Here is a 19,294-nt window from a genome sequence, read left to right on the forward strand (position 1 = left end):
TACATATTATAGTAGATTCCAATATATCGTATCTCTTATGATAAAAGGCAGATTTTCTCTGCCTGTTCCCATGTTCCTTTTTCATACAATTCTACAATATAGAATTTCTTCAATTGGAATTTACCTATGATTTTTCAAAGTAGATTCGATTGGGTCATGGCATGTAAAGTTTCTTTCAATTTGACCCCCAATTATGCAAAAATTCGAGAAAACTCAATATTTTATGATTTGCCTCACTCATTTAAAATGGTTTACTCCTGCTATTACCACAACACTTTCTCCTACTTTCTCTTTGCAAGTGTGAAACTATTAAAGTGAAAGTATTATATAACTGGGATGAGCCATTAATAGTGGTCATCCTTTTTGCTAGAGGAAGATCCGCTATGGTCTTATATGCTACACCACTGGTTTTCAATTCATATTAATCAAATTAATATTCAATTTTTCACCCTTATTATGTGTGTGTGTGTGTGTGTGTGTGTGTATGTGTGTGTGTGTGTTAGCAATTCGTATAAAATTGCATCAATGACTTGAACTTGAATAAGTGGTTTCACATAAATGGGGATAAATTAAAAAGGTTTGTTGTTATTATTATTACTGTTTGACTATTGTAATCATGTTTGTTGGTTCCTCGTCAGGGAAACGTTGTTGTGTTGCATGTGTTAAATAATTGTAAACCGTAACCCTCCCCCTCCCAATATTTTGGTTATTGTTTAAAAATTGAATTGTGTCCTGTTTGGGGAAATTGACAATATTTTCACCGTCTTTACGGAAGCATTTTTGTTAAAATGCCTTCGATAGAAGAAAGTCAAAAAATGAATTTCGCTGCAGCCGTACACTTCTATACAAGAGGGAGGACAAGGTCCAATGGATCGAAATTGCAAGAGACGGGCCTACAATTCCAGTCTGTTATATAATTTGAGTATTGTTATCACTAGCGATATCAAGATATAACTTTGTATTTTGTTTTTTTATGTGTAGATGTATATATACAGATGTACATGTAATATGTACACATATATACATGCATAATATATCTACCCATACGCACACACACACATACATAGGGGCAGGTGTGGCTGTGTGGTAACAAACTACATTCCAAACACATGGTCCTGGGTTCAGTCCCACTGTGCGGTGACTTGGCATGTGTCTTCTGCTGTAGCTTCAGACCAACAAGAGCCTTCTCAGTGGATTTTGTACATATATACAGGCATACATACATATATATACATGCATACGTACATATTCGGCATAAACACTCTACCACTACAACTAATAACTGTTGGGAACACTTTCAAACCTGCCTTACATTCGAACTGGAATCTCAAAAACATTGTCCCCTTCAGCCCCAAGCTCAACTGCTCTATCCTGACATGGAGGGTATCAGCAATGAAATATATAACAAAACACTCATTGGCGTTTAAGACAGAATTGCTAAACTGGGTGGAAATGAATTGTCGACGTATGGCCTGCCACAAGCATTCAGGTCAGGGTCAAATAGCCTTCCCACTGCTGTCATTCGTGAAACAACCTACGACACTCAAGCGCTTTCAAAGTACATTGTTGAAAATGAGCCTAAATTACTTCCGGACCAGCTGCAGGCCTACAGAACAATTCTTAACAGTGTACGCCAACGCGAAGGACGAATCTTCTTCCTCGATGCTCCTGGAGGGACAGGAAAAACATTTATTACAAAGCTTCTCCTTGCAGAAGTTAGGTAGCATCAGGGCATTGCAGTAGCTGTAGCCTCCTCTGGCATTGCAGCTACTTTGTTACCCGGTGGCAGGACAGCACACTCAACTTTTAAACTCCCTCAATTTATTAGCAGCATCCGAAATGCCTTCATGCAACATCAACAAAAGCTCAGATCAGGGACAAGTACTTAAAATGTGTTATGTAATTGTCTGGGATGAGTGCACTATGGCTCACAAGGGAGCTTTGGAAGCATTAGATAGAGCCCTGAAAGACATCCGAGACTGTCAGGCTCCAATGGGAGGTGTAACGCTTCTGTTGTCAGGTGATTTCAGGCAAACTCTTCCTGTCATTCCGAAAGGCACTAGAGCTGATGAAGTTCAAGCATGCCTAAAGTCCTCTACTCTGTGGCATCATGTTACAATTTTTAGTCTCACCACTAACATGAGAGCTCAGCTACACGGCGACAAAATGTCCACAAAGTTTGCACAGGACATTTGAACTTGGTGAAGGCAAGATGCCTCTCGATGCTGCAGGACAAATGGAAGTGTGGTCATTTTCCTCTGTTGTTAATTCTGTAGATGACCTCAAAAAAAAGTCGTTCCCAACTTCAACACAAAACTACCAAAATCAAATTGGCTGTGTGAAAGAGCAATATTAGCTCCAAAAAACGTCGCTGTAACAAAATTAATCAACAGCTAATGCATTCTCTTCCCGGCACTATACACACTTACAAGTCTGATGATACAATTCCAGATATAAATGAAGTTGTGAACTATCCTCCTGAATTCTCAATTCACTGGAGCCTCCTCGACTACCTCCACACATATTACCACTTAAGTTGGAACTCCTGTAATGCTACTCCGCAATCTGGAACCACAAGACTTTGCAATGGAACACGACTGGTGATAAAGAAAATGATATCACACGTTATCGAGGCGATCATTCTTTCTGGATGTGGAAAAGGTGATGACGTCTTTATTCCAAGATTTCCTCTTACTCCATCAGGAGCAGAAATTCCATTTACATTCAGAAGACTGCAATTCCCCCTTCGTGTCAGCTTTGCCATGTCCATTAACAAATCTCAGGGTCAAACCCTCTCTGTAGCTGGTCTTCTCTTGGAAGAGCCCTGCTTCTCGCATAGGCAACTGTATGTTGGCTGCTCAAGAGTAGGAACCAAAAGAAACCTTTTTGTATATGCTCCACAAGGAAAAACAAGGAACATTGTTTACAACGAGGTGTTACAATCTCAACAGCCAGGAGGTATATACATGATCTCCTTTTTTTTAACAAACTTCATGTACTTTCATGTATTTATATTAATATGCATATATTTGTGTGTGTGTGTATCCATATATATATATATATAACAGAAAAGTCTAATTCTTCTATTGAATGTAACCGGGCAACGCCGGGTATCTCTGCTAGTACTACGATACAATATAAACAAAAAGTTACGAGAGATGTAATCTTGTAAATTTTTAAAATACAGTCAATATATATGTATATATATATATGTGTGTGTATATATATATATATATATATATATATATATATATATATATTATATATATATATACATGTATATATATATACATGTATATATATATATATATATATATATATATATATACATGTATATATATATATATATATATATATACATGTATATATATATATATATATATATATATATATATATATATGTATATATAACATACAGTTAGACCAGGGTTATTACAATATTATTATTCTACATACACATACGTCCATGCGTGTGGGCAACAATTGAAACAACATGCATATATACGTTATATATTAATATTTTATTGTTGTCGGGTATAAGAGATTTAGCTTAAATGTTTTTTCAGCTCCTACCTTCAGACGGTTCGCTTCAGACACTCGGCTCTCTTCTGACACTCGGTTCACTTCAGACACTCGGTTCGCTTCAGACACTCGGCTCTCTTCAGACACACGGTTCGCTTCAGACACTCGGACCTCTGTAGATCCTCGGTATATTTTTTCACTTTTTATTCTATTTTTTCTTTTGCTCTCATGAGTAAAAAAATTACTAATTGACTCTCTTAATTCAATACGAAATTGTTCACTTAAAAGTCCATAAATATATGGATTAATAGCACAGTTAATATAATAAGAAAATGTCAAAAAATGGTAAAGTCTTTGGTCTTTATAACTTGCAACGTTATCGAAATCTTCAATAAACAACCTCCAGAATACTCCAACGAGATGTGGGAAATAACTGATAATCCAGAGTATAGTGATGATGAACAAAATTACATTGGTCCTAGTTGGCCGTATTGTTTGCTTTCTCGAATTAACTTTTATTTTAGGTATTTCGAAAGGTTTACTATTATTCGATGTATTCAGGGAAGTAGTAAGAACTTGTGAATGTTCAAGTAATTGAATTGCTCTCTTTTTCTGTCTTACGTAAAGACTTCTAATACGCATTCCAATTAAACCGTATAGAGTCATGATCAAAATAAAGAAACTAGAGCAAACGACCGCTATAAACACATAATAGATTAAAGGATATGCATTGCCTTTTAAATAGGCCACAAGGGAACACACTTCTCCAATATTTCCACATTCTTTGACCATTCTGTTTTGTTTGCTGTACACAAAAGCTGCCGGTAAACATAAAATGAAAGACGTGATTATTGATAATGCTATAAGTTTCTTTGAATCCTTGACAGTAAATTTTGGTTTTAAAGGTTGACATATAAGTCTATACCTATCGACTGCTATAATGGTTACAATCAGACCTGAATTGATCACTACTAGAGCCACAATAGCACCTATGAAGCGGCACATAACATCGCTGCGGAAGGTGAACGATAAATGTAGCATAACAAATTCCAGAGGAATACATACTACGCAAGTTACAAAATCACACACAGAAAGTGCTACAATGAGCAGATGTGTCGCTGTCTCAGAAAATTTATAAAAATATACATATGCTACGACGACATTTCCAGTTGTTCCAAGTACCATAGTAATTCCAAGATATACTAGTACTGGAAAATAAACGTCCGTCATTCTAGAATTCATGTATTCTATAAGAATATCACATTCGGTTTTGTTGGGTGTGTTGGTCATCTCCTTTTGTTCCAACTTCTCGAAATATCTTCCGAAACTTCCAAGACAGTCTTTTAGTTGACATAAACGTCTATTATATTTTCTGAAAAACAGAAAAGATTAGTTTATAAAAATTGTAGTTCAAGTGTTACTCAGAAAGATTAAGGTAAAATAACTTGAACAAAGCAAGAAATATGTTTAGCAATTAAGCAAATTAGTTGCTCGTCATTGTTATTAATGAATATAGGTGTATGTGCACATAATTAAACACTATAGACTTGTTTCATGCCAGATATCAATCAAAAATTAAAATGAGGTAGTATATAAACTATATGATGTAATTATATTTTATATTTCTTTTTCCATGTCTAGTTATATTTACAATATATTATGTATAATGTCTTTGCTGTTATGTAATGGTGTAATAAAGTATTGATTGGGTATTATCTAATGGTTGATGATTGATTGATTTAAGTATGTTTCTCCATTTTCTCATTTTGTATATATATATATATATATATATATATATATATATAACCCAGAGGTCACCTTCAAGGTGGCAATGGATGCTTTTGACAGAACATGTGACCTAGTCGGTCTCTTCATCCTAGATATACTAAAAAAGAAATTCCTTTCAACTAGCTTTGGTCTCTGCAGGGACGACGCGCTGGCAATATCTCAATATCTAGAGGCGTCAATGGCCACACGCTAGATAGGCTCAGAAAGGACCTCACAGGCACCATGAACTCTCTCAGACTGGTCCTGAATCCGGTGCCTATAGGCCTTTTAGGAAACCAAATAAGAAGTTGTCTTACATTAACATAGGTTCCTGTCATCCAGCCATAGTGTTCAGGAACCTTGTTAAGGGTGCCAACAAGAGAATCTCCAGCTTGCCTTCAAGCAAAGAGATCTTTGATGCTGCTGCCCCGTTCTACAACCGGGCTCTGGTTGCCTGCGGTTTCAAGGATAATATTAGATACACGCCAGACCTTAGTACAGCATAGAGAGAAAGAGTACAGCACAGGGTAAAAGATCCTAGAAAAATGCAAACCGTACCTCAATAGCGGCAGGAAGTGCGGATTATGCCTGGTTGAAAAGAGAGCGATTTTCAAAGGTACCTAACGCCCGGATGTCTACCTGAATAACAGGTGTGAGGTGTTTAATCCTTGCCCGCATGAAAAGAAGTACATCCTATCGTACCTGCACGCCCCACCATGACTGCAACCACAGGTCGCCTGCCTCGACCCTTGACCTCAGCCAATGACCTTCCACCAATGCCCTCGGGCCCGGCAAAAAGAGTTTGACCAAAGCACACACCAGTGCATCCATGTACACACACGCACACCCCAACACATACCCCTGCATACAAGTTGTACCCCCACACCTGCACAGACCCCGCACACACACCGCACGCTAACATGAAAATACACGACTTTATCCTTTATAGAAAGAGAACAGACCAACGAACACAGCTCTATATACCTACACCCTGGATAAAATTATACATGTGTCACCACTACACATATCACACACCCCATCCACAAAGAGCACCACATTAATAATACACACCTTTCCCACTTCAAGATAACTCATGCCGGTTTCACAGTATACGCAACCAAGGGACATAACTCCTAACCTAATCCCCTGGCCCCTTTTTTGTATCACCACCTTTTTTCACTGACCGGGTGTGCTAATCCACCTCTGACAATAGAAATCAGTCGCCATATTCCATTCCATATCGGCTAACTCTGATGAGCGTAAAGTTATATAATCGGATTGTTACCTGACACTCCATTGTATTCTTTGTGCGAAACCGATTAGTAAGATCACTCGTGATGGATATTTAATACTATACTTTTCGGATATTGACAGATATACGAGTGCATCTTTTCCCTGACTTATGATCTCTTAGACGACTCACGTGTGTGTGTGTGTGTGTGTGTGTGTGTGTGTGTGTGTGTGTGTATTAAAGAAAAGGAAAACAAAATCAAGGCAGGACAAGCTTATCATTTCATTCAAATTAGTTTAATGGTGAAGCGAAGTAAGCAAAAATAAAATATGATAGTGTTTTGCGATTAATTTTAAACAAAGGTACTCTACACTTATGGGCTGTGCTTCAAGGAGGCCCTAGAGATATCACTACATGATTCAGTACATTTGCTTAATAGGCAATATGAAGCTTTCTCTACCTGCAAACACAAATTCTTCCATCCATTCAAGTTCTTCCACAAGTCTAAATGTAAAGAAAATCAACATACATGATATCTATAACACCCGTTTCTCTACATTCCACTATTATTGAAATGCATCAAATGCCACTATCTCTGTAGTCTCACCAAATTAAATTAAATCAAATTAAATTCTTTTATTTTATTTCTTTTTTACCTCATTTTTTTTTTACCTTTTTCTTACTTCATTTTGTTTTATTTACTTTATTTTAGTTCACCCTGTTTTATCCTTAGTTCTAAGTATCACTCTAATTTTAGGGTTTGACTGATTATTTAAAACTTTTAAATATTAAATTATTATTAATAGATCTACCCGTATCCCCTATCCTTTATTCTTGAGGTAACTTTGTATCTATTTATTTTATTAGTACCTTTTCCTTCAATATATATATATATATATATTTTGAGTACTCTAGCCACATTAATCTATAAATATTGTTCCTAATTATAAATCCTTAAGTTGTAAAACCTCCTCTTGTAGTTGAGCATCTATTTCTAGCATTTTAGCTCTCATTAGTGGCAGGTAAACATCAACATAGTTCTTTCCGACCACACAAGACCAATACTTAGCTATTTGACGTTTTCTCCATACTTCCATTTTATTACTTTTACCCCTTTCTCTCGAGAGAGAGCCTACCTCCACAACATACCATATGCTTTATTTATCCTTGATTTTATCAACCCCTATCAAATTTCATCCCTACCCTACCCTGTTGAATAGTAATGCCAGCCTCTTTTAACAGGCTGGCATTATCTATTTATTCACTTTTGTTTTTTTATTATTTATTTTTATTTCTATTTTTCTTTTCATTTTTATTTACAAACCTCCCCCTTTCACTCAGCTCTACATATCTATTATAAATGCCTTTGTGTATCTAACTGTCTTACTCACACGTTGTTAATCTGTGCTGATCTCTGGCTGATTCTTGCTGACTCTTCTTCCGCATGGACATCAGTCTACTGAATCTCTTTCCCTTCTCTCGGCCGGATACATTACTCAGCCCGCTTTCTCAACTATACACTTACCTTGGGATATACGTAAGGAGGAATAGCTTCACGGAAATATGGATAAACCCCCCATATCCTCCGGAGCATGATGAAGTATAAGCTATAACGAAACGATGGAAGTATCTGAACATAGAAAAAAACAACAACGACGAGGACTACATCACATATGCTGGCAGAGTAAACAGGGAATACGAGATGTTTAAGTTAGACGAATTAACTCCACATATGTTCAAATGCCTGGTTTTTACACAGTATCTTACTGCCGAAAAGGTCGCAGAATTTAGAACTAGAATTCTCGCAAAACTGGAACAAAACCAGGATGCAAACCTACAGCAAGTGTCAGAAGAATATGAAAGGATAGTCAAATTAAGACACGACACCAAGGAAATTGAACGTAAAGATTGTTTCCGAGTAAAACAAGTGCGAAATAGTCATTATAGAGATAATGTGTTTTCTAAAAGGGTGATATAGATTTGTGTTTAAATCGAGAGTAACGTCTAAGAAATTGGCCACCTTAGAGTTAATTTCGAATGAAATGCTTAGGTTATAGTTTTTAAAAAATTTGTGTAGGGCTTTCTTGGTGCATTCCACTGATGGTCGAGATAATCCAGTTGCTGAAAATAGTGCGCCACCCCTGTATAGTCCACCGGAGAGGTTGGGGAAGTATAGTTTAATTTGGGAGAGAAGGAATAGGCCAACTAGGTCAATAACCTGGGGTGAGTTCGATGTGCCCATGGTTGTGTCGATGAAATCTGTAGATGAGTTGCGGGCCCAATTATTATCCTTAAGTGAATTAAAGTCTTCCTTGCAGCCAGGATGATATTGATGTCCGATCGGGAGAAGAAAGCATATTTTCAAGCGAAGGTTGAGGCTTTACTTAAGAAAAATGGTGATATTAATACATTTTTTTAAAATTAAATGTATTTAATATTATTTGTATATCGACCTGCCTAACTTACTTGTCCTTACATTTACTCCCATATATATATATTCAATTAGAGGTTAAATTTGCCTCATTAAGGAATGGTATCATCCATTGAATCAGTGCCTAATATTTGTTGTGAATAATAATATTCATAAAACAATAGGTTTATATATAAATCATGGTTTATAATCATTCAAAAGAAAGTAAGAAAATGAGGATAAAGCATTTAATAAAAATTTATTATCTTTTTTCTACGCCTCTGAAGAGTTTTGTCTAATATAATGATTTTAATAATTGCTATTTAATCTTTTAGATTTAATTGAAACAGCTGTAAGGGACTAGGTTTGATTTTTGCAGATAATAAACTTTTATTAAATGCTATATCTCCATTTTTTTACTTATGTATATACATATATATATATATAAATACGTGTGTGTATGTATGTATGTATGTATGTATGTATGTATGTATGTATGCATATGTATGTTTGTATGTGTAAATGTATATATATATATGTGTGAGTGTGTGAATGCATGCAATGTATATATATGAATGTATGTGTGTATGTATATATATGTATGTATGTATGTATGTATGTATGTATGTATGTATTTATATATCTTCAGGTCTTCAAACAAAGACAACGCTTTCTCTTGAATGATTTCATATATTAATAGTATACTAATAGTAGCACGCTGACGATTCAACCTAACAATCCAAAGAGAAAGAAGACTTTCCATTTCTTCAAAGATTTTGACTCTTTTCTTATTGATGACAATGCTCTTCATCCCTGGGGCTTCAGATTTGATATGTGCTAAAATCTTGTTCTTATTATGTACAATCGTCGATACAGTTGTCCGACTTAAAAAGATCGTGCAATTGCTATCACTTTTTCACCATTTCCATGGCGTTTTATCATACCCAGTTTATCTTCCAGCGTTATAGCATGACGCTTAGCACTTTCACTATGAATTTTCTTAGGAGCCACAGGGAAAAAAAATAAAATCACAAATGTGTGAGAATGTGAAAGTAATCGATAAACAGATATAAATAAATCGGAATTCAAAACAATCGCAGGAATCACGAGTGACAACGACGCCTAACGGTAGATATTAGAACTACAGTGCAATATGAGCTCCGAAAGACCGACAAATAAAACAACACAGCTGATTTCATGATTTCGTTCACTAAGCTATGTTTTTCTTCTTGCAGTCACTGATCCACAATGCCAAGGCAGATCCCATCCTGACGAAGTGCTTATTTCTCACTATCGTTATCTTCTTGGCACTTTCACAGAAACTTACTAGTAACCTACTGCAGCATAACTTTTACCTTCTCGGAAGATATCCAGCAGTTGTGTCTTCTCATTGAGCGTCATGACCTTTTTCTGTCGCTTAGGTTCACTTCCAGAAGTCTTAGAAGGTGTAGAGCGTTTGAGCGGCATCTTAAGGCTTTAATAACACGCTGCGAAAAACACAGCACTCAACAAAATACTGGAGATAGCTACTGGACGCAGTTTTTCCAAAAAGAAAAAAAACCTACAAAAAATCTTCATTGCGTCTATTATGCGCAAACCACCAATGAGAGATTGAGCAGAGATTTAAAATGATCATGGTTTCGAAAAATTTAGTTTGTATTACCACTAGATGCTGTAATCTATACTATAATGATAAGAGATATAGGGGGGGCCAGCAAGTAACCTAATTTCAATAAGGCTATATTGGCTCACGACCTTAAAAATTATCCTGTTGAAAGAAATATTGTGTATGATCAAATGTTTTCTGAAGCTGTATTAAATTGGGTTTTATACCTATTTCCTCTGACCATCTGTTCAGATCTTTAAGGATAGTTCCCAATGCACCTGTAACTACTGGGGTACATTTTACCCACACTTTCCACAGTGTAATTCAATGGCTAGGCCCTGGTACTTTGCTATTTTTCTGTACCTCTCATATTTGGGACTGTAAAGTCAATTATCTGGCATTTTCTATTCCCTTTATATACTACTACTAAATCAGGCCTTCTAGCTTCTGTTATTCTGTCAGTCTGAATGTTAAAGTCCCACAACATCTTATATTTTTTACTTTCTAGTACTTTACTAGTTTCATGTTCATACCTTTTATTAGTATGGTCAAATCCTAGCTTTCTACATAACTCTCAGTGGCTTACTCTCCCTAGTTTGCCATATCTTTTCTTGTATTCTTTCTGTGTCAGCATGTTAGATTCCCTTACAATGTGAGCAACACTTTCCTCTTTTGAATTGCATAACCTACATTGGGAATCTACTTGGTTTTTGTCTATCTTGGCGTTTATCCAATTAGTCCTTAATACTTGAGCTTGTGCTGCTATTAAAAAACTTTCTTCTCCCTTTTCAGCCTTCCTTTCTGCAACCATAACCATGTCTCACTACTACTTTTTGCTGCAATTATCTGGGAATCTACCATGAAAAGCCTTCTGCTAGTCAGATAACTTTCATTCTTTTTTCTAATTTTCAACTTCGTTTGGTTTTAAGAGTGTACCTATGTCTTGCAGCTTTTCATCATCATCATCATCATTATTATTATTATTATTATTATTATTATTATTATTATTATTATTGTTGTTGTTGTTGTTGTTGTTGTTGTTGTTGTTGTTGTTGTTATTATCATTATTATTATTATTATTATTATTATCTTTATTATTATTATTATTATTATTATTATTGTTGTTGTTGTTGTTGTTGTTATTATTATTGAGTGAGAGAGCAGTGCATGCCATCAAAGTGACACTGGGGTAAAATATATGAAGCCCAGTATACTCATCATGACTACCCGTCTGATAAGAGTACACTAGGCACATGCATCACAACCATATGTGCGCGACATGGTGATCTCATATCAAGATATTATTATTATTATTATTATTATTATTATTATTATTATTTATTATTATTATTATCATTATTATTTTTAAGGTGGCGAGCTTACAGAATCGTTAGCACGCCGGGCGAAATGCTTAGCAGAATTTCATCCAAACTTACGTTCTGTGCGTGCATGTGCGTTATAACGTTATATCAAAATGGTAACTTAAACACTCGATACTATATAAAACTATGAAAAAAGTACTAAACAGAATGAAGTACTGGGGTCGAAACTTGAAGGTACACATACACGCACACACTCTACCCCAGTATGGCTGTACTCCATTTACTGAAATCAATAAAAGAATACGACAGACGGATATGTAGGTATATGTATACATATATCCATGCATGCATACCTTGTAAAAGCCAAGTGGTATACAAACGATTGTGATACAGATGCAAAGACAAAGAACCCGCCGCCACGACAAGCACTACCGTAACCAACAGTGAATTTTTCCATTCCCTAAGACTCTCCCTTAAAGGAAACCGCTATTATGAAAGCGTGTTACTTTTTTACGCACGGCACCGTATGTAAAGTCTTCCACGATAGCAGCAGTTATTTGACACATTATCAAAAGAATTGCAGCCTGTTTTGGAATCCTGGATCTCACAGATTATCTAAGATTTTCTAAGCTGTATTCTTGCAACAAAAGACCCTAAATTTACTAATTTACTACCTGTTTCCTGTTCACGTCTATAATTACACAGACTTACACTGATATGTTCTCTCATTCTCTCTCTCTCTCTCTCTCTCTCTCTCTCTCTCTCTCTCTCTCTCTCTCTCTCTCTCTCTCTCTCTCTCTCTCATACACACATTCATACACACACTCAACCATACATACATTCCTATACATATACATGTAACTATTCCTTAACTTAGATTTCTGTGCACATGTGACGCAGGAGTGGCTGTGTGGTAAGAAGCTTGCTTCCCAACCACATGGTTCCGGGTTCAGTCCCACTGTTTAACACCTTGAACAAGTGTCTTCTACTGTAGCCTCGGGCCGACCAAAGCCTTGAGAGTAATTTGACAGACGGAAACTGAAAGAAGTCTGTCGTATGAGTGTGTGTGTGTGTTGTGTGTGTGTGTGTGTGTGTGTGTGTGTGCGTGCGCGTGTGTGTGTGTGTATTTTCATATATATATGTATGTATGTATGTATGTATTTGTATGTCTGTGTTTGTCTCCCCACCATCGCTTGACAACCGATGTTGGTGTGTTCACGTCCCCGTCACTTAGCGGTTCGGAAAAAGACACCGATAAAATAAGCACTAAGCTTACAAAGAATAATTCCTGGGGTCGATTTTTCCGACTAAAGGCGGTGCTTCAGCATGGCCGCAATCAAATTACTGAAACAAGTATAAAAGAATAAAAGAATGTCCAATTCACAAAATGCTCCCCACCTTCCGTTAAACTTGGCCTCAATCCTTAATGGACAAAAATTCTATACAGACAGATAAGAAGTCTCGAATGACTTACAAAGGCCACTCTAAGAAAACCTTCCCTAGGTAGATCGTAAGACGTTTTAACATAATATATGTAGCTGTGAGAAAGTATTCAACTATAATACATTACGACTCAAAAGTTGGCAATTATGAAGTACGGACAAAAAATACATCATAACATCAAAAAAATATATCATTGAAATTGAAGGTAAACTCTGCCTAAAACACATGGAACGTAAGTATGTTTGTGAAATTTCGTAAGATTTAGATCTATCTTAAGAAAAGCATAGAAGACAAATAATACACTGTATATTAAGACACCGAAAAATTATACCAACATTGAGAAGGACAGCAGCTTCTTCTAGACTAGTGAGCGGTGTGGCTCCTTACATTTTAGCTTCTGTTGTTATAGTGATTATCACTCTGTCAGAAACACTGTTTTTAGTATCCGGAGACAATAAAGAAATTTGGATTTCATTCCATCTGACATCTTAAGCGAGGAATTCCAAACTTATCGAATTTTTTGTTTGAAGTTCAAAATGTAACTTGAACAGTGACGTGTGTTTTGTCATTGTGCTGTCATAATTATAATTTTTATTTAGTTTATGTCCAGATGTTCATTACTTTTCAAATGATCGACACGACAAGAGGTTTGAGAACGTTTTTTTTTTTTTTTTGTTTGTTTTTTCTTCCTTTTGACAGGCTGGCAAACATTTTAAAACACTGAAAATATTAATAACAAAATTCGCAGAAAATTGACCAGGAATCGCCACAAGAAAGCATGTGGTATATACATATATCTATATATATATATAAAATACAAAATGGGACAAGAACGCAAAACGGGACAACAAAACATCCAGATAGACGATAAAAAAAAAACACCGACGGGTCATTTGAAGCCTTTTATCTTCAGTCGAGAACCAGATCATCCTCGCAATTTCGGCTGACGTCTATCTGGATGTTTTGTTGTCCCGTTTTGTGTTCTTGTCCCATTTTGTATTTTATTATGTGTGTGTGTGTGTGTGTGTGTGTGTGTGTATACATACATACATATATACATATATATATATATATTATATAGATAGATAGATAGATAGATAGATAGATAGATAGATAGATGGATGGATGGATGGATGGATGGATGGATGGATGGATGGATGGATGGATGGATGGATGGATGGATGGATGGATGGATGGAGAGAGAGAGAGAAAGATAGAGGGAGAGTAAAATCAGTTTGCCAATGTTAATTGGCAGTCTTGATTAGGACGATGTTACCACCTTTTTAAGCCAGGAAAACATCTTTTCCAGCTGGCTACCGACATGCAACTACGTCCTTATACCTCGAACAAAGGAGCTAATGTCCCCACTGAGCCTTAAATGGAACAGTAACACCCACCACCGCACCACGCCGCATGACTAAAGAATGGAGGTGAGAGTGGAAAAGAATGTAAATAAAGCAGATACAAACAGGGTAATACACACACAAAAACATATAAGCACATACCTGTGATACATATAAGAAATAGAGATAGATAAATATAAAAAGATAATTAATCTATATAAAGGGAATGGACATAAACAACATGCGAAGTGAACCCATAGACACACACAATGACTTAACGGACGGCCGCATCAATATCAACAACACGGCTAACAACGACCGCAGCAGTGGCGGTGACAACGATTGCTACAACAGCAACTACCACGATGGCAACACCGTGGGCGAACACACAAACACAGAGAGATACAGGTACTGTACCAAGTTATCGGGTCCTGGGACAGCAGCAGCACAAAGGGGTGAGAAGATGGGACTGAGGGGAAGACCATACTGCTGCTAAGAACAATGACACGCACACACTCTCACAAACACGGACACAAACGCAAGCGTACATAAGGGTACACATCACAGAAAAGCAGAATGGAGTAAGTGGAGCAAGAGCACACACGAAAACAAAAAGTATCGCTGAAGAGGTCACAGATGTGTGACGAAAGATTTCCGGACAATGGATAAGCATTAAAATAAGAACAGTAATAAATGAGTGGAGAACAAATATATAGTACGTGCGTTTATTTAGCAAAAAGAAAAAAAAATGACCGTCCCGAAATACATCAATATCTGTTTCGATGCACGATTTCACATCAGGAATTTTGTAACACAAATGGATACACATATATTTACAGTGTTTAACATACAGGAGCCGTGAGCGCTAATTTGCAAAATAGCACACTGGGGTCGATGACTGGTGGACAATATTTATCAATACTAGAACAGAATAGTGAGATTTAATTGTATAGTCTGTAAAAATAGTAAAATCTCGTCTTTAACATGTGATAAAAATGCTTCTGTGCATTATAATAAGAAAAAAAATGTTAGCTATCATAAGTGCTTTGCTGTGTTTCAACAAGACGAAATTGCTGGTTAAACATATAGGACTGCCATATCACCCACTAGTGTGGTTTAAGTAAAAATAATATGAATATTTTTTTATCTTATATACAAAAGCAATAGATTCAGCGTCAGTTGTTTCACATTTTGTAACCATATATAAGTATGTATATATATATATATATATATTATATACTATATATATATATATATATTATATATATATATATATATATATATATATATATATCCTTCGAAACGTTTAGTAGATGAAACCTTAGCGCTGAAGAAGGGGATTTTTCGTTGTGCTTATTGTCCTGTATCTCTTTTTTTGCTTGTCTTGTTCCTTGGTTTGTGTCTATGTTTTTCGTCTCTCTATGTGTTCGACGTCTTTTTGGTGTCCTGTACACATATATGCGTGTATATGTACATGTAGAGGTAGGTACGTACATATATGTTTATATATATGCATATGTTCTATTTTATTAACATATATATATATATATATGTATATGAATAAATAAATAATAAATAAATGGAGTTGAACGAAGATGTTAATAAATTCCTTTACTTTCGACATATGTTTCGAAGACAACATGGTTTTATTCCAAAGGAATAAACGGTGTAAGATGCAATCTTCTCATCAGGAAAGAAAGGGAGTCTCTCTCACCAACAAGACAATATAATAATTACTATATTGTAATTATTATATTGTCTTGTTGGTGAGAGAGACTCCCTTTCTTTCCTGATGAGAAGATTGCATATTATATTGTATTGTTGGTGAGAGAGGCTCCCTTTCTTTCCTGATGAGAAGATTGCATCTTACACGTTATCCTTTGGAATAAACCAGTTGTCTTCGAACATAGTCGAAAGTAAAGGAATTTTATTAACATCTTCGTTCAACTCCATTTATTTATTTATTCATATATAACACACAAATAATTTCAGCACATGAACCCGGAGTTTCTACCTTTGGATAGGTCGCTTCAACCGTGTTTCTGGCGTGAATTTGCTACCCTGGTATCGGTTCATCGAATTTTCCATGTGACGGTAAATATAGGATAATTCATTCACCCACCCATCGAAATATATATACACACACACACACACATATATATATTATATATTATATATATATATATATCTATATATATATATATATAATATATATATATATATATTACGAGATGCACTTGCATAGCATGTGACCTGATCTGAGATCGTGTGCTGGAACGAAAATAATTGCAGCGTGGAAGGTGTTTAGAAGCCATTTAAGAAGCCACACAAAAACATTTCAAATCTAAATCGCAGTCTCAAAGCGACGAAAATATTTTGGCAAATTCAATTTAAATGTTGAAGTGAATCTAACGGTTTTTGTGTGTTTCTTAAATGGCTTATAAACACCTTCTACGCTGCAATTGTTACATATATATATATACATACATACATACATACATACATACATACATACATACATACATACATACATACATACATACATACATACATACATACATACATACATACATATATACATACATATATAAGACACGTTATATAAATAATGGTCATTGCATATTATTCCTCTATTGGAGTAATTTTAGTCTTACGGCTGTTTCCAGTAGTCATTATAGGTACATTACTGATAGGTTTACTCAATTGGTCCATATATATATATGTATATATATATATATACATATATACAGGAGTGGCTGTGTGGCAAGTAGCTTGCTCACCAACCACATGGTTCCGGGTCTTTGGTGTAGCAATTGCATGCGGCTGAAGAGGGCTTTTGAACTATCTGTTATGTCGATTATGCATTGATGTAAGAATAAGTTGTTCTATAAAGCTCGAAACATATGTACCGCGACATCCTTGTGTCCTGTTTTTCATTTTATTTCATTTGATATATATATATATATGTGTGTGTGTGTGTGTGTGTGTGTCTGTATGTATATGTCTATATATCTGTGTATGTATACCTGTGTATGTATATATATATATATATATATATATGTGTGGGGGGGGTATATGTATATATATATATATATATATATATATATATATTATATATATTATATATATATATATATATTATATATACTAGCAGAGATACCCAGCGTTGCCCGGTTACATTCAATTGAAGAATTAGACTTTTCTGTTATATTTTCTGAATGAACTGGAATATCTGTTTCGAATTTAATCAAAATTGCATATGAGGGTTATTTCCCTCTTCACACACCCCAAAAAAAAAAGTAATCGTGCCACATGGAAACCAAAAGACGAATGATCACAATAAGCAGTCAGGTACCCTACCCAAGTCGTTACCACTCCCAGGATTCCTCACCATCCAGGTGACAGGCACAGCCGTAAGATGCATTACGAATCTATAGCAATTGGAAGGGCGTGACCCAACTGAAATCAACATTAACAACTGTGTGACGTGAGGGCTTAGGAGAAATTAAAGTGTCACCTCTGGAGTTTGCAAATGACCAAAAGATTACCAATTTCAACGGATTTTGCCCAAATTTGACGTCGATGTTACACATAATAAGTACAATTTCGCAAAAGCTGTAATGAAAAACTTAGTGCCGAAATTTCATTTATAGAAACAACTAGCAGTATCGCCCGGCGTTGCTCGGGTTTGTAAGGGAAATAACTATATAAGCATTTTTAGAAAGTTATAGCCAAAAGATAGCAAAAAATGCATTAAAAATGGAAAAAAAATTATGGTAAATTTTTTTTTAAATCGTTGACTCATCGTAGACATTTTTAGAGAGTTACTTCCCTTATATAATAGCGAAAAATGCATTAAAATGGAAAAAAATGATGGTAAATTATTTTTAAAATCGTAGACTCATCGTAGACGTGCGCTAATACCCAGAAGGGCTCGATATGCATCACGACTATAAGACACCCGGTTTTGGTTAAACTGCACAACTTCACTTTTATATATAAAGATATGATAAATGTAAGTCACAACAGAAACGTTCTCCTCAAGACTCCAACAGAAATTTTCAACGAATTTTCCTAAGACCATACTTGGTTTCAAAATATTTTCTAGCCTAACAAAAAAAAAGCATAAGGTTCTAAAATTACTTGTATTGGTTATTTGAGATATAATTGAAGATTTCATATAAATGTGATAATAATTATGACAGCACAACTAAAATACGTCACTATTGAAACCACGTTGCAAACTTCAAGCAAAGATTTTAAAATTTTAGGATTCTTCGCAGAAGTCAGCAAGAAATAATTGTTCACAGAAATTCATATCCAAACTTGTTTATCACCAAATAATTATGAGTAAATAAATTACAATTATATTAATATATAATTGTGATTATGATATAACTATAATCGTATTTCCAATATAATTGTAATCATCATAACCAGTGGAGCTAAAATGTGATGAGATGTAGCACCCCTTCTCCAGAAGAAGCTGTTTTCCTTCTCAAAGTAAGTGTAATCTTCTAGTGTCTTGATATGCACAGCATTGTTTGTTGTTTAGATCTGTATTAAGGTAACTCTGTCCAAACGTTATGAGATTTCAAAAACAACAACTAGGTCCTGTGCGTTTAGGGCAATTTACTTCCAATTTATATA

At 35.3% G+C, this 19,294-nt stretch overlaps 2 protein-coding genes across 2 annotated transcripts in view; one reads left to right on the top strand and one right to left on the bottom strand.

Annotated features, from left to right (window-relative positions):
- Nucleotides 1-3,762: 3,762 nt before the first annotated feature.
- On the bottom strand, nucleotides 3,763-13,842 carry LOC118766189 (neuromedin-U receptor 2-like; the record flags this gene model as incomplete). Its single annotated transcript, XM_036509461.1, has 2 exons — nucleotides 13,637-13,842; nucleotides 3,763-4,894 (listed from the first exon to the last, which is right to left on the bottom strand). A coding segment is annotated over exon 2 (1,050 nt), but the record flags the coding sequence as incomplete, so codon positions are not given.
- Nucleotides 13,843-19,013: 5,171 nt separating this feature from the next.
- LOC118766190 (growth hormone secretagogue receptor type 1-like) overlaps nucleotides 19,014-19,294 on the top strand; it is a 4,366-nt gene continuing 4,085 nt past the window's right edge. Inside the window, exon 1 of the mRNA XM_036509462.1 lies at nucleotides 19,014-19,147. Coding sequence (XP_036365355.1) covers nucleotides 19,100-19,147 — 48 coding nt within the window. The 5' untranslated portion in view covers nucleotides 19,014-19,099. The remainder of the gene's footprint in view (nucleotides 19,148-19,294) is intronic.

The sequence above is a fragment of the Octopus sinensis genome, linkage group LG15 (assembly GCF_006345805.1).
Source record: "Octopus sinensis linkage group LG15, ASM634580v1, whole genome shotgun sequence".
NCBI lineage: Eukaryota > Metazoa > Mollusca > Cephalopoda > Octopoda > Octopodidae > Octopus > Octopus sinensis.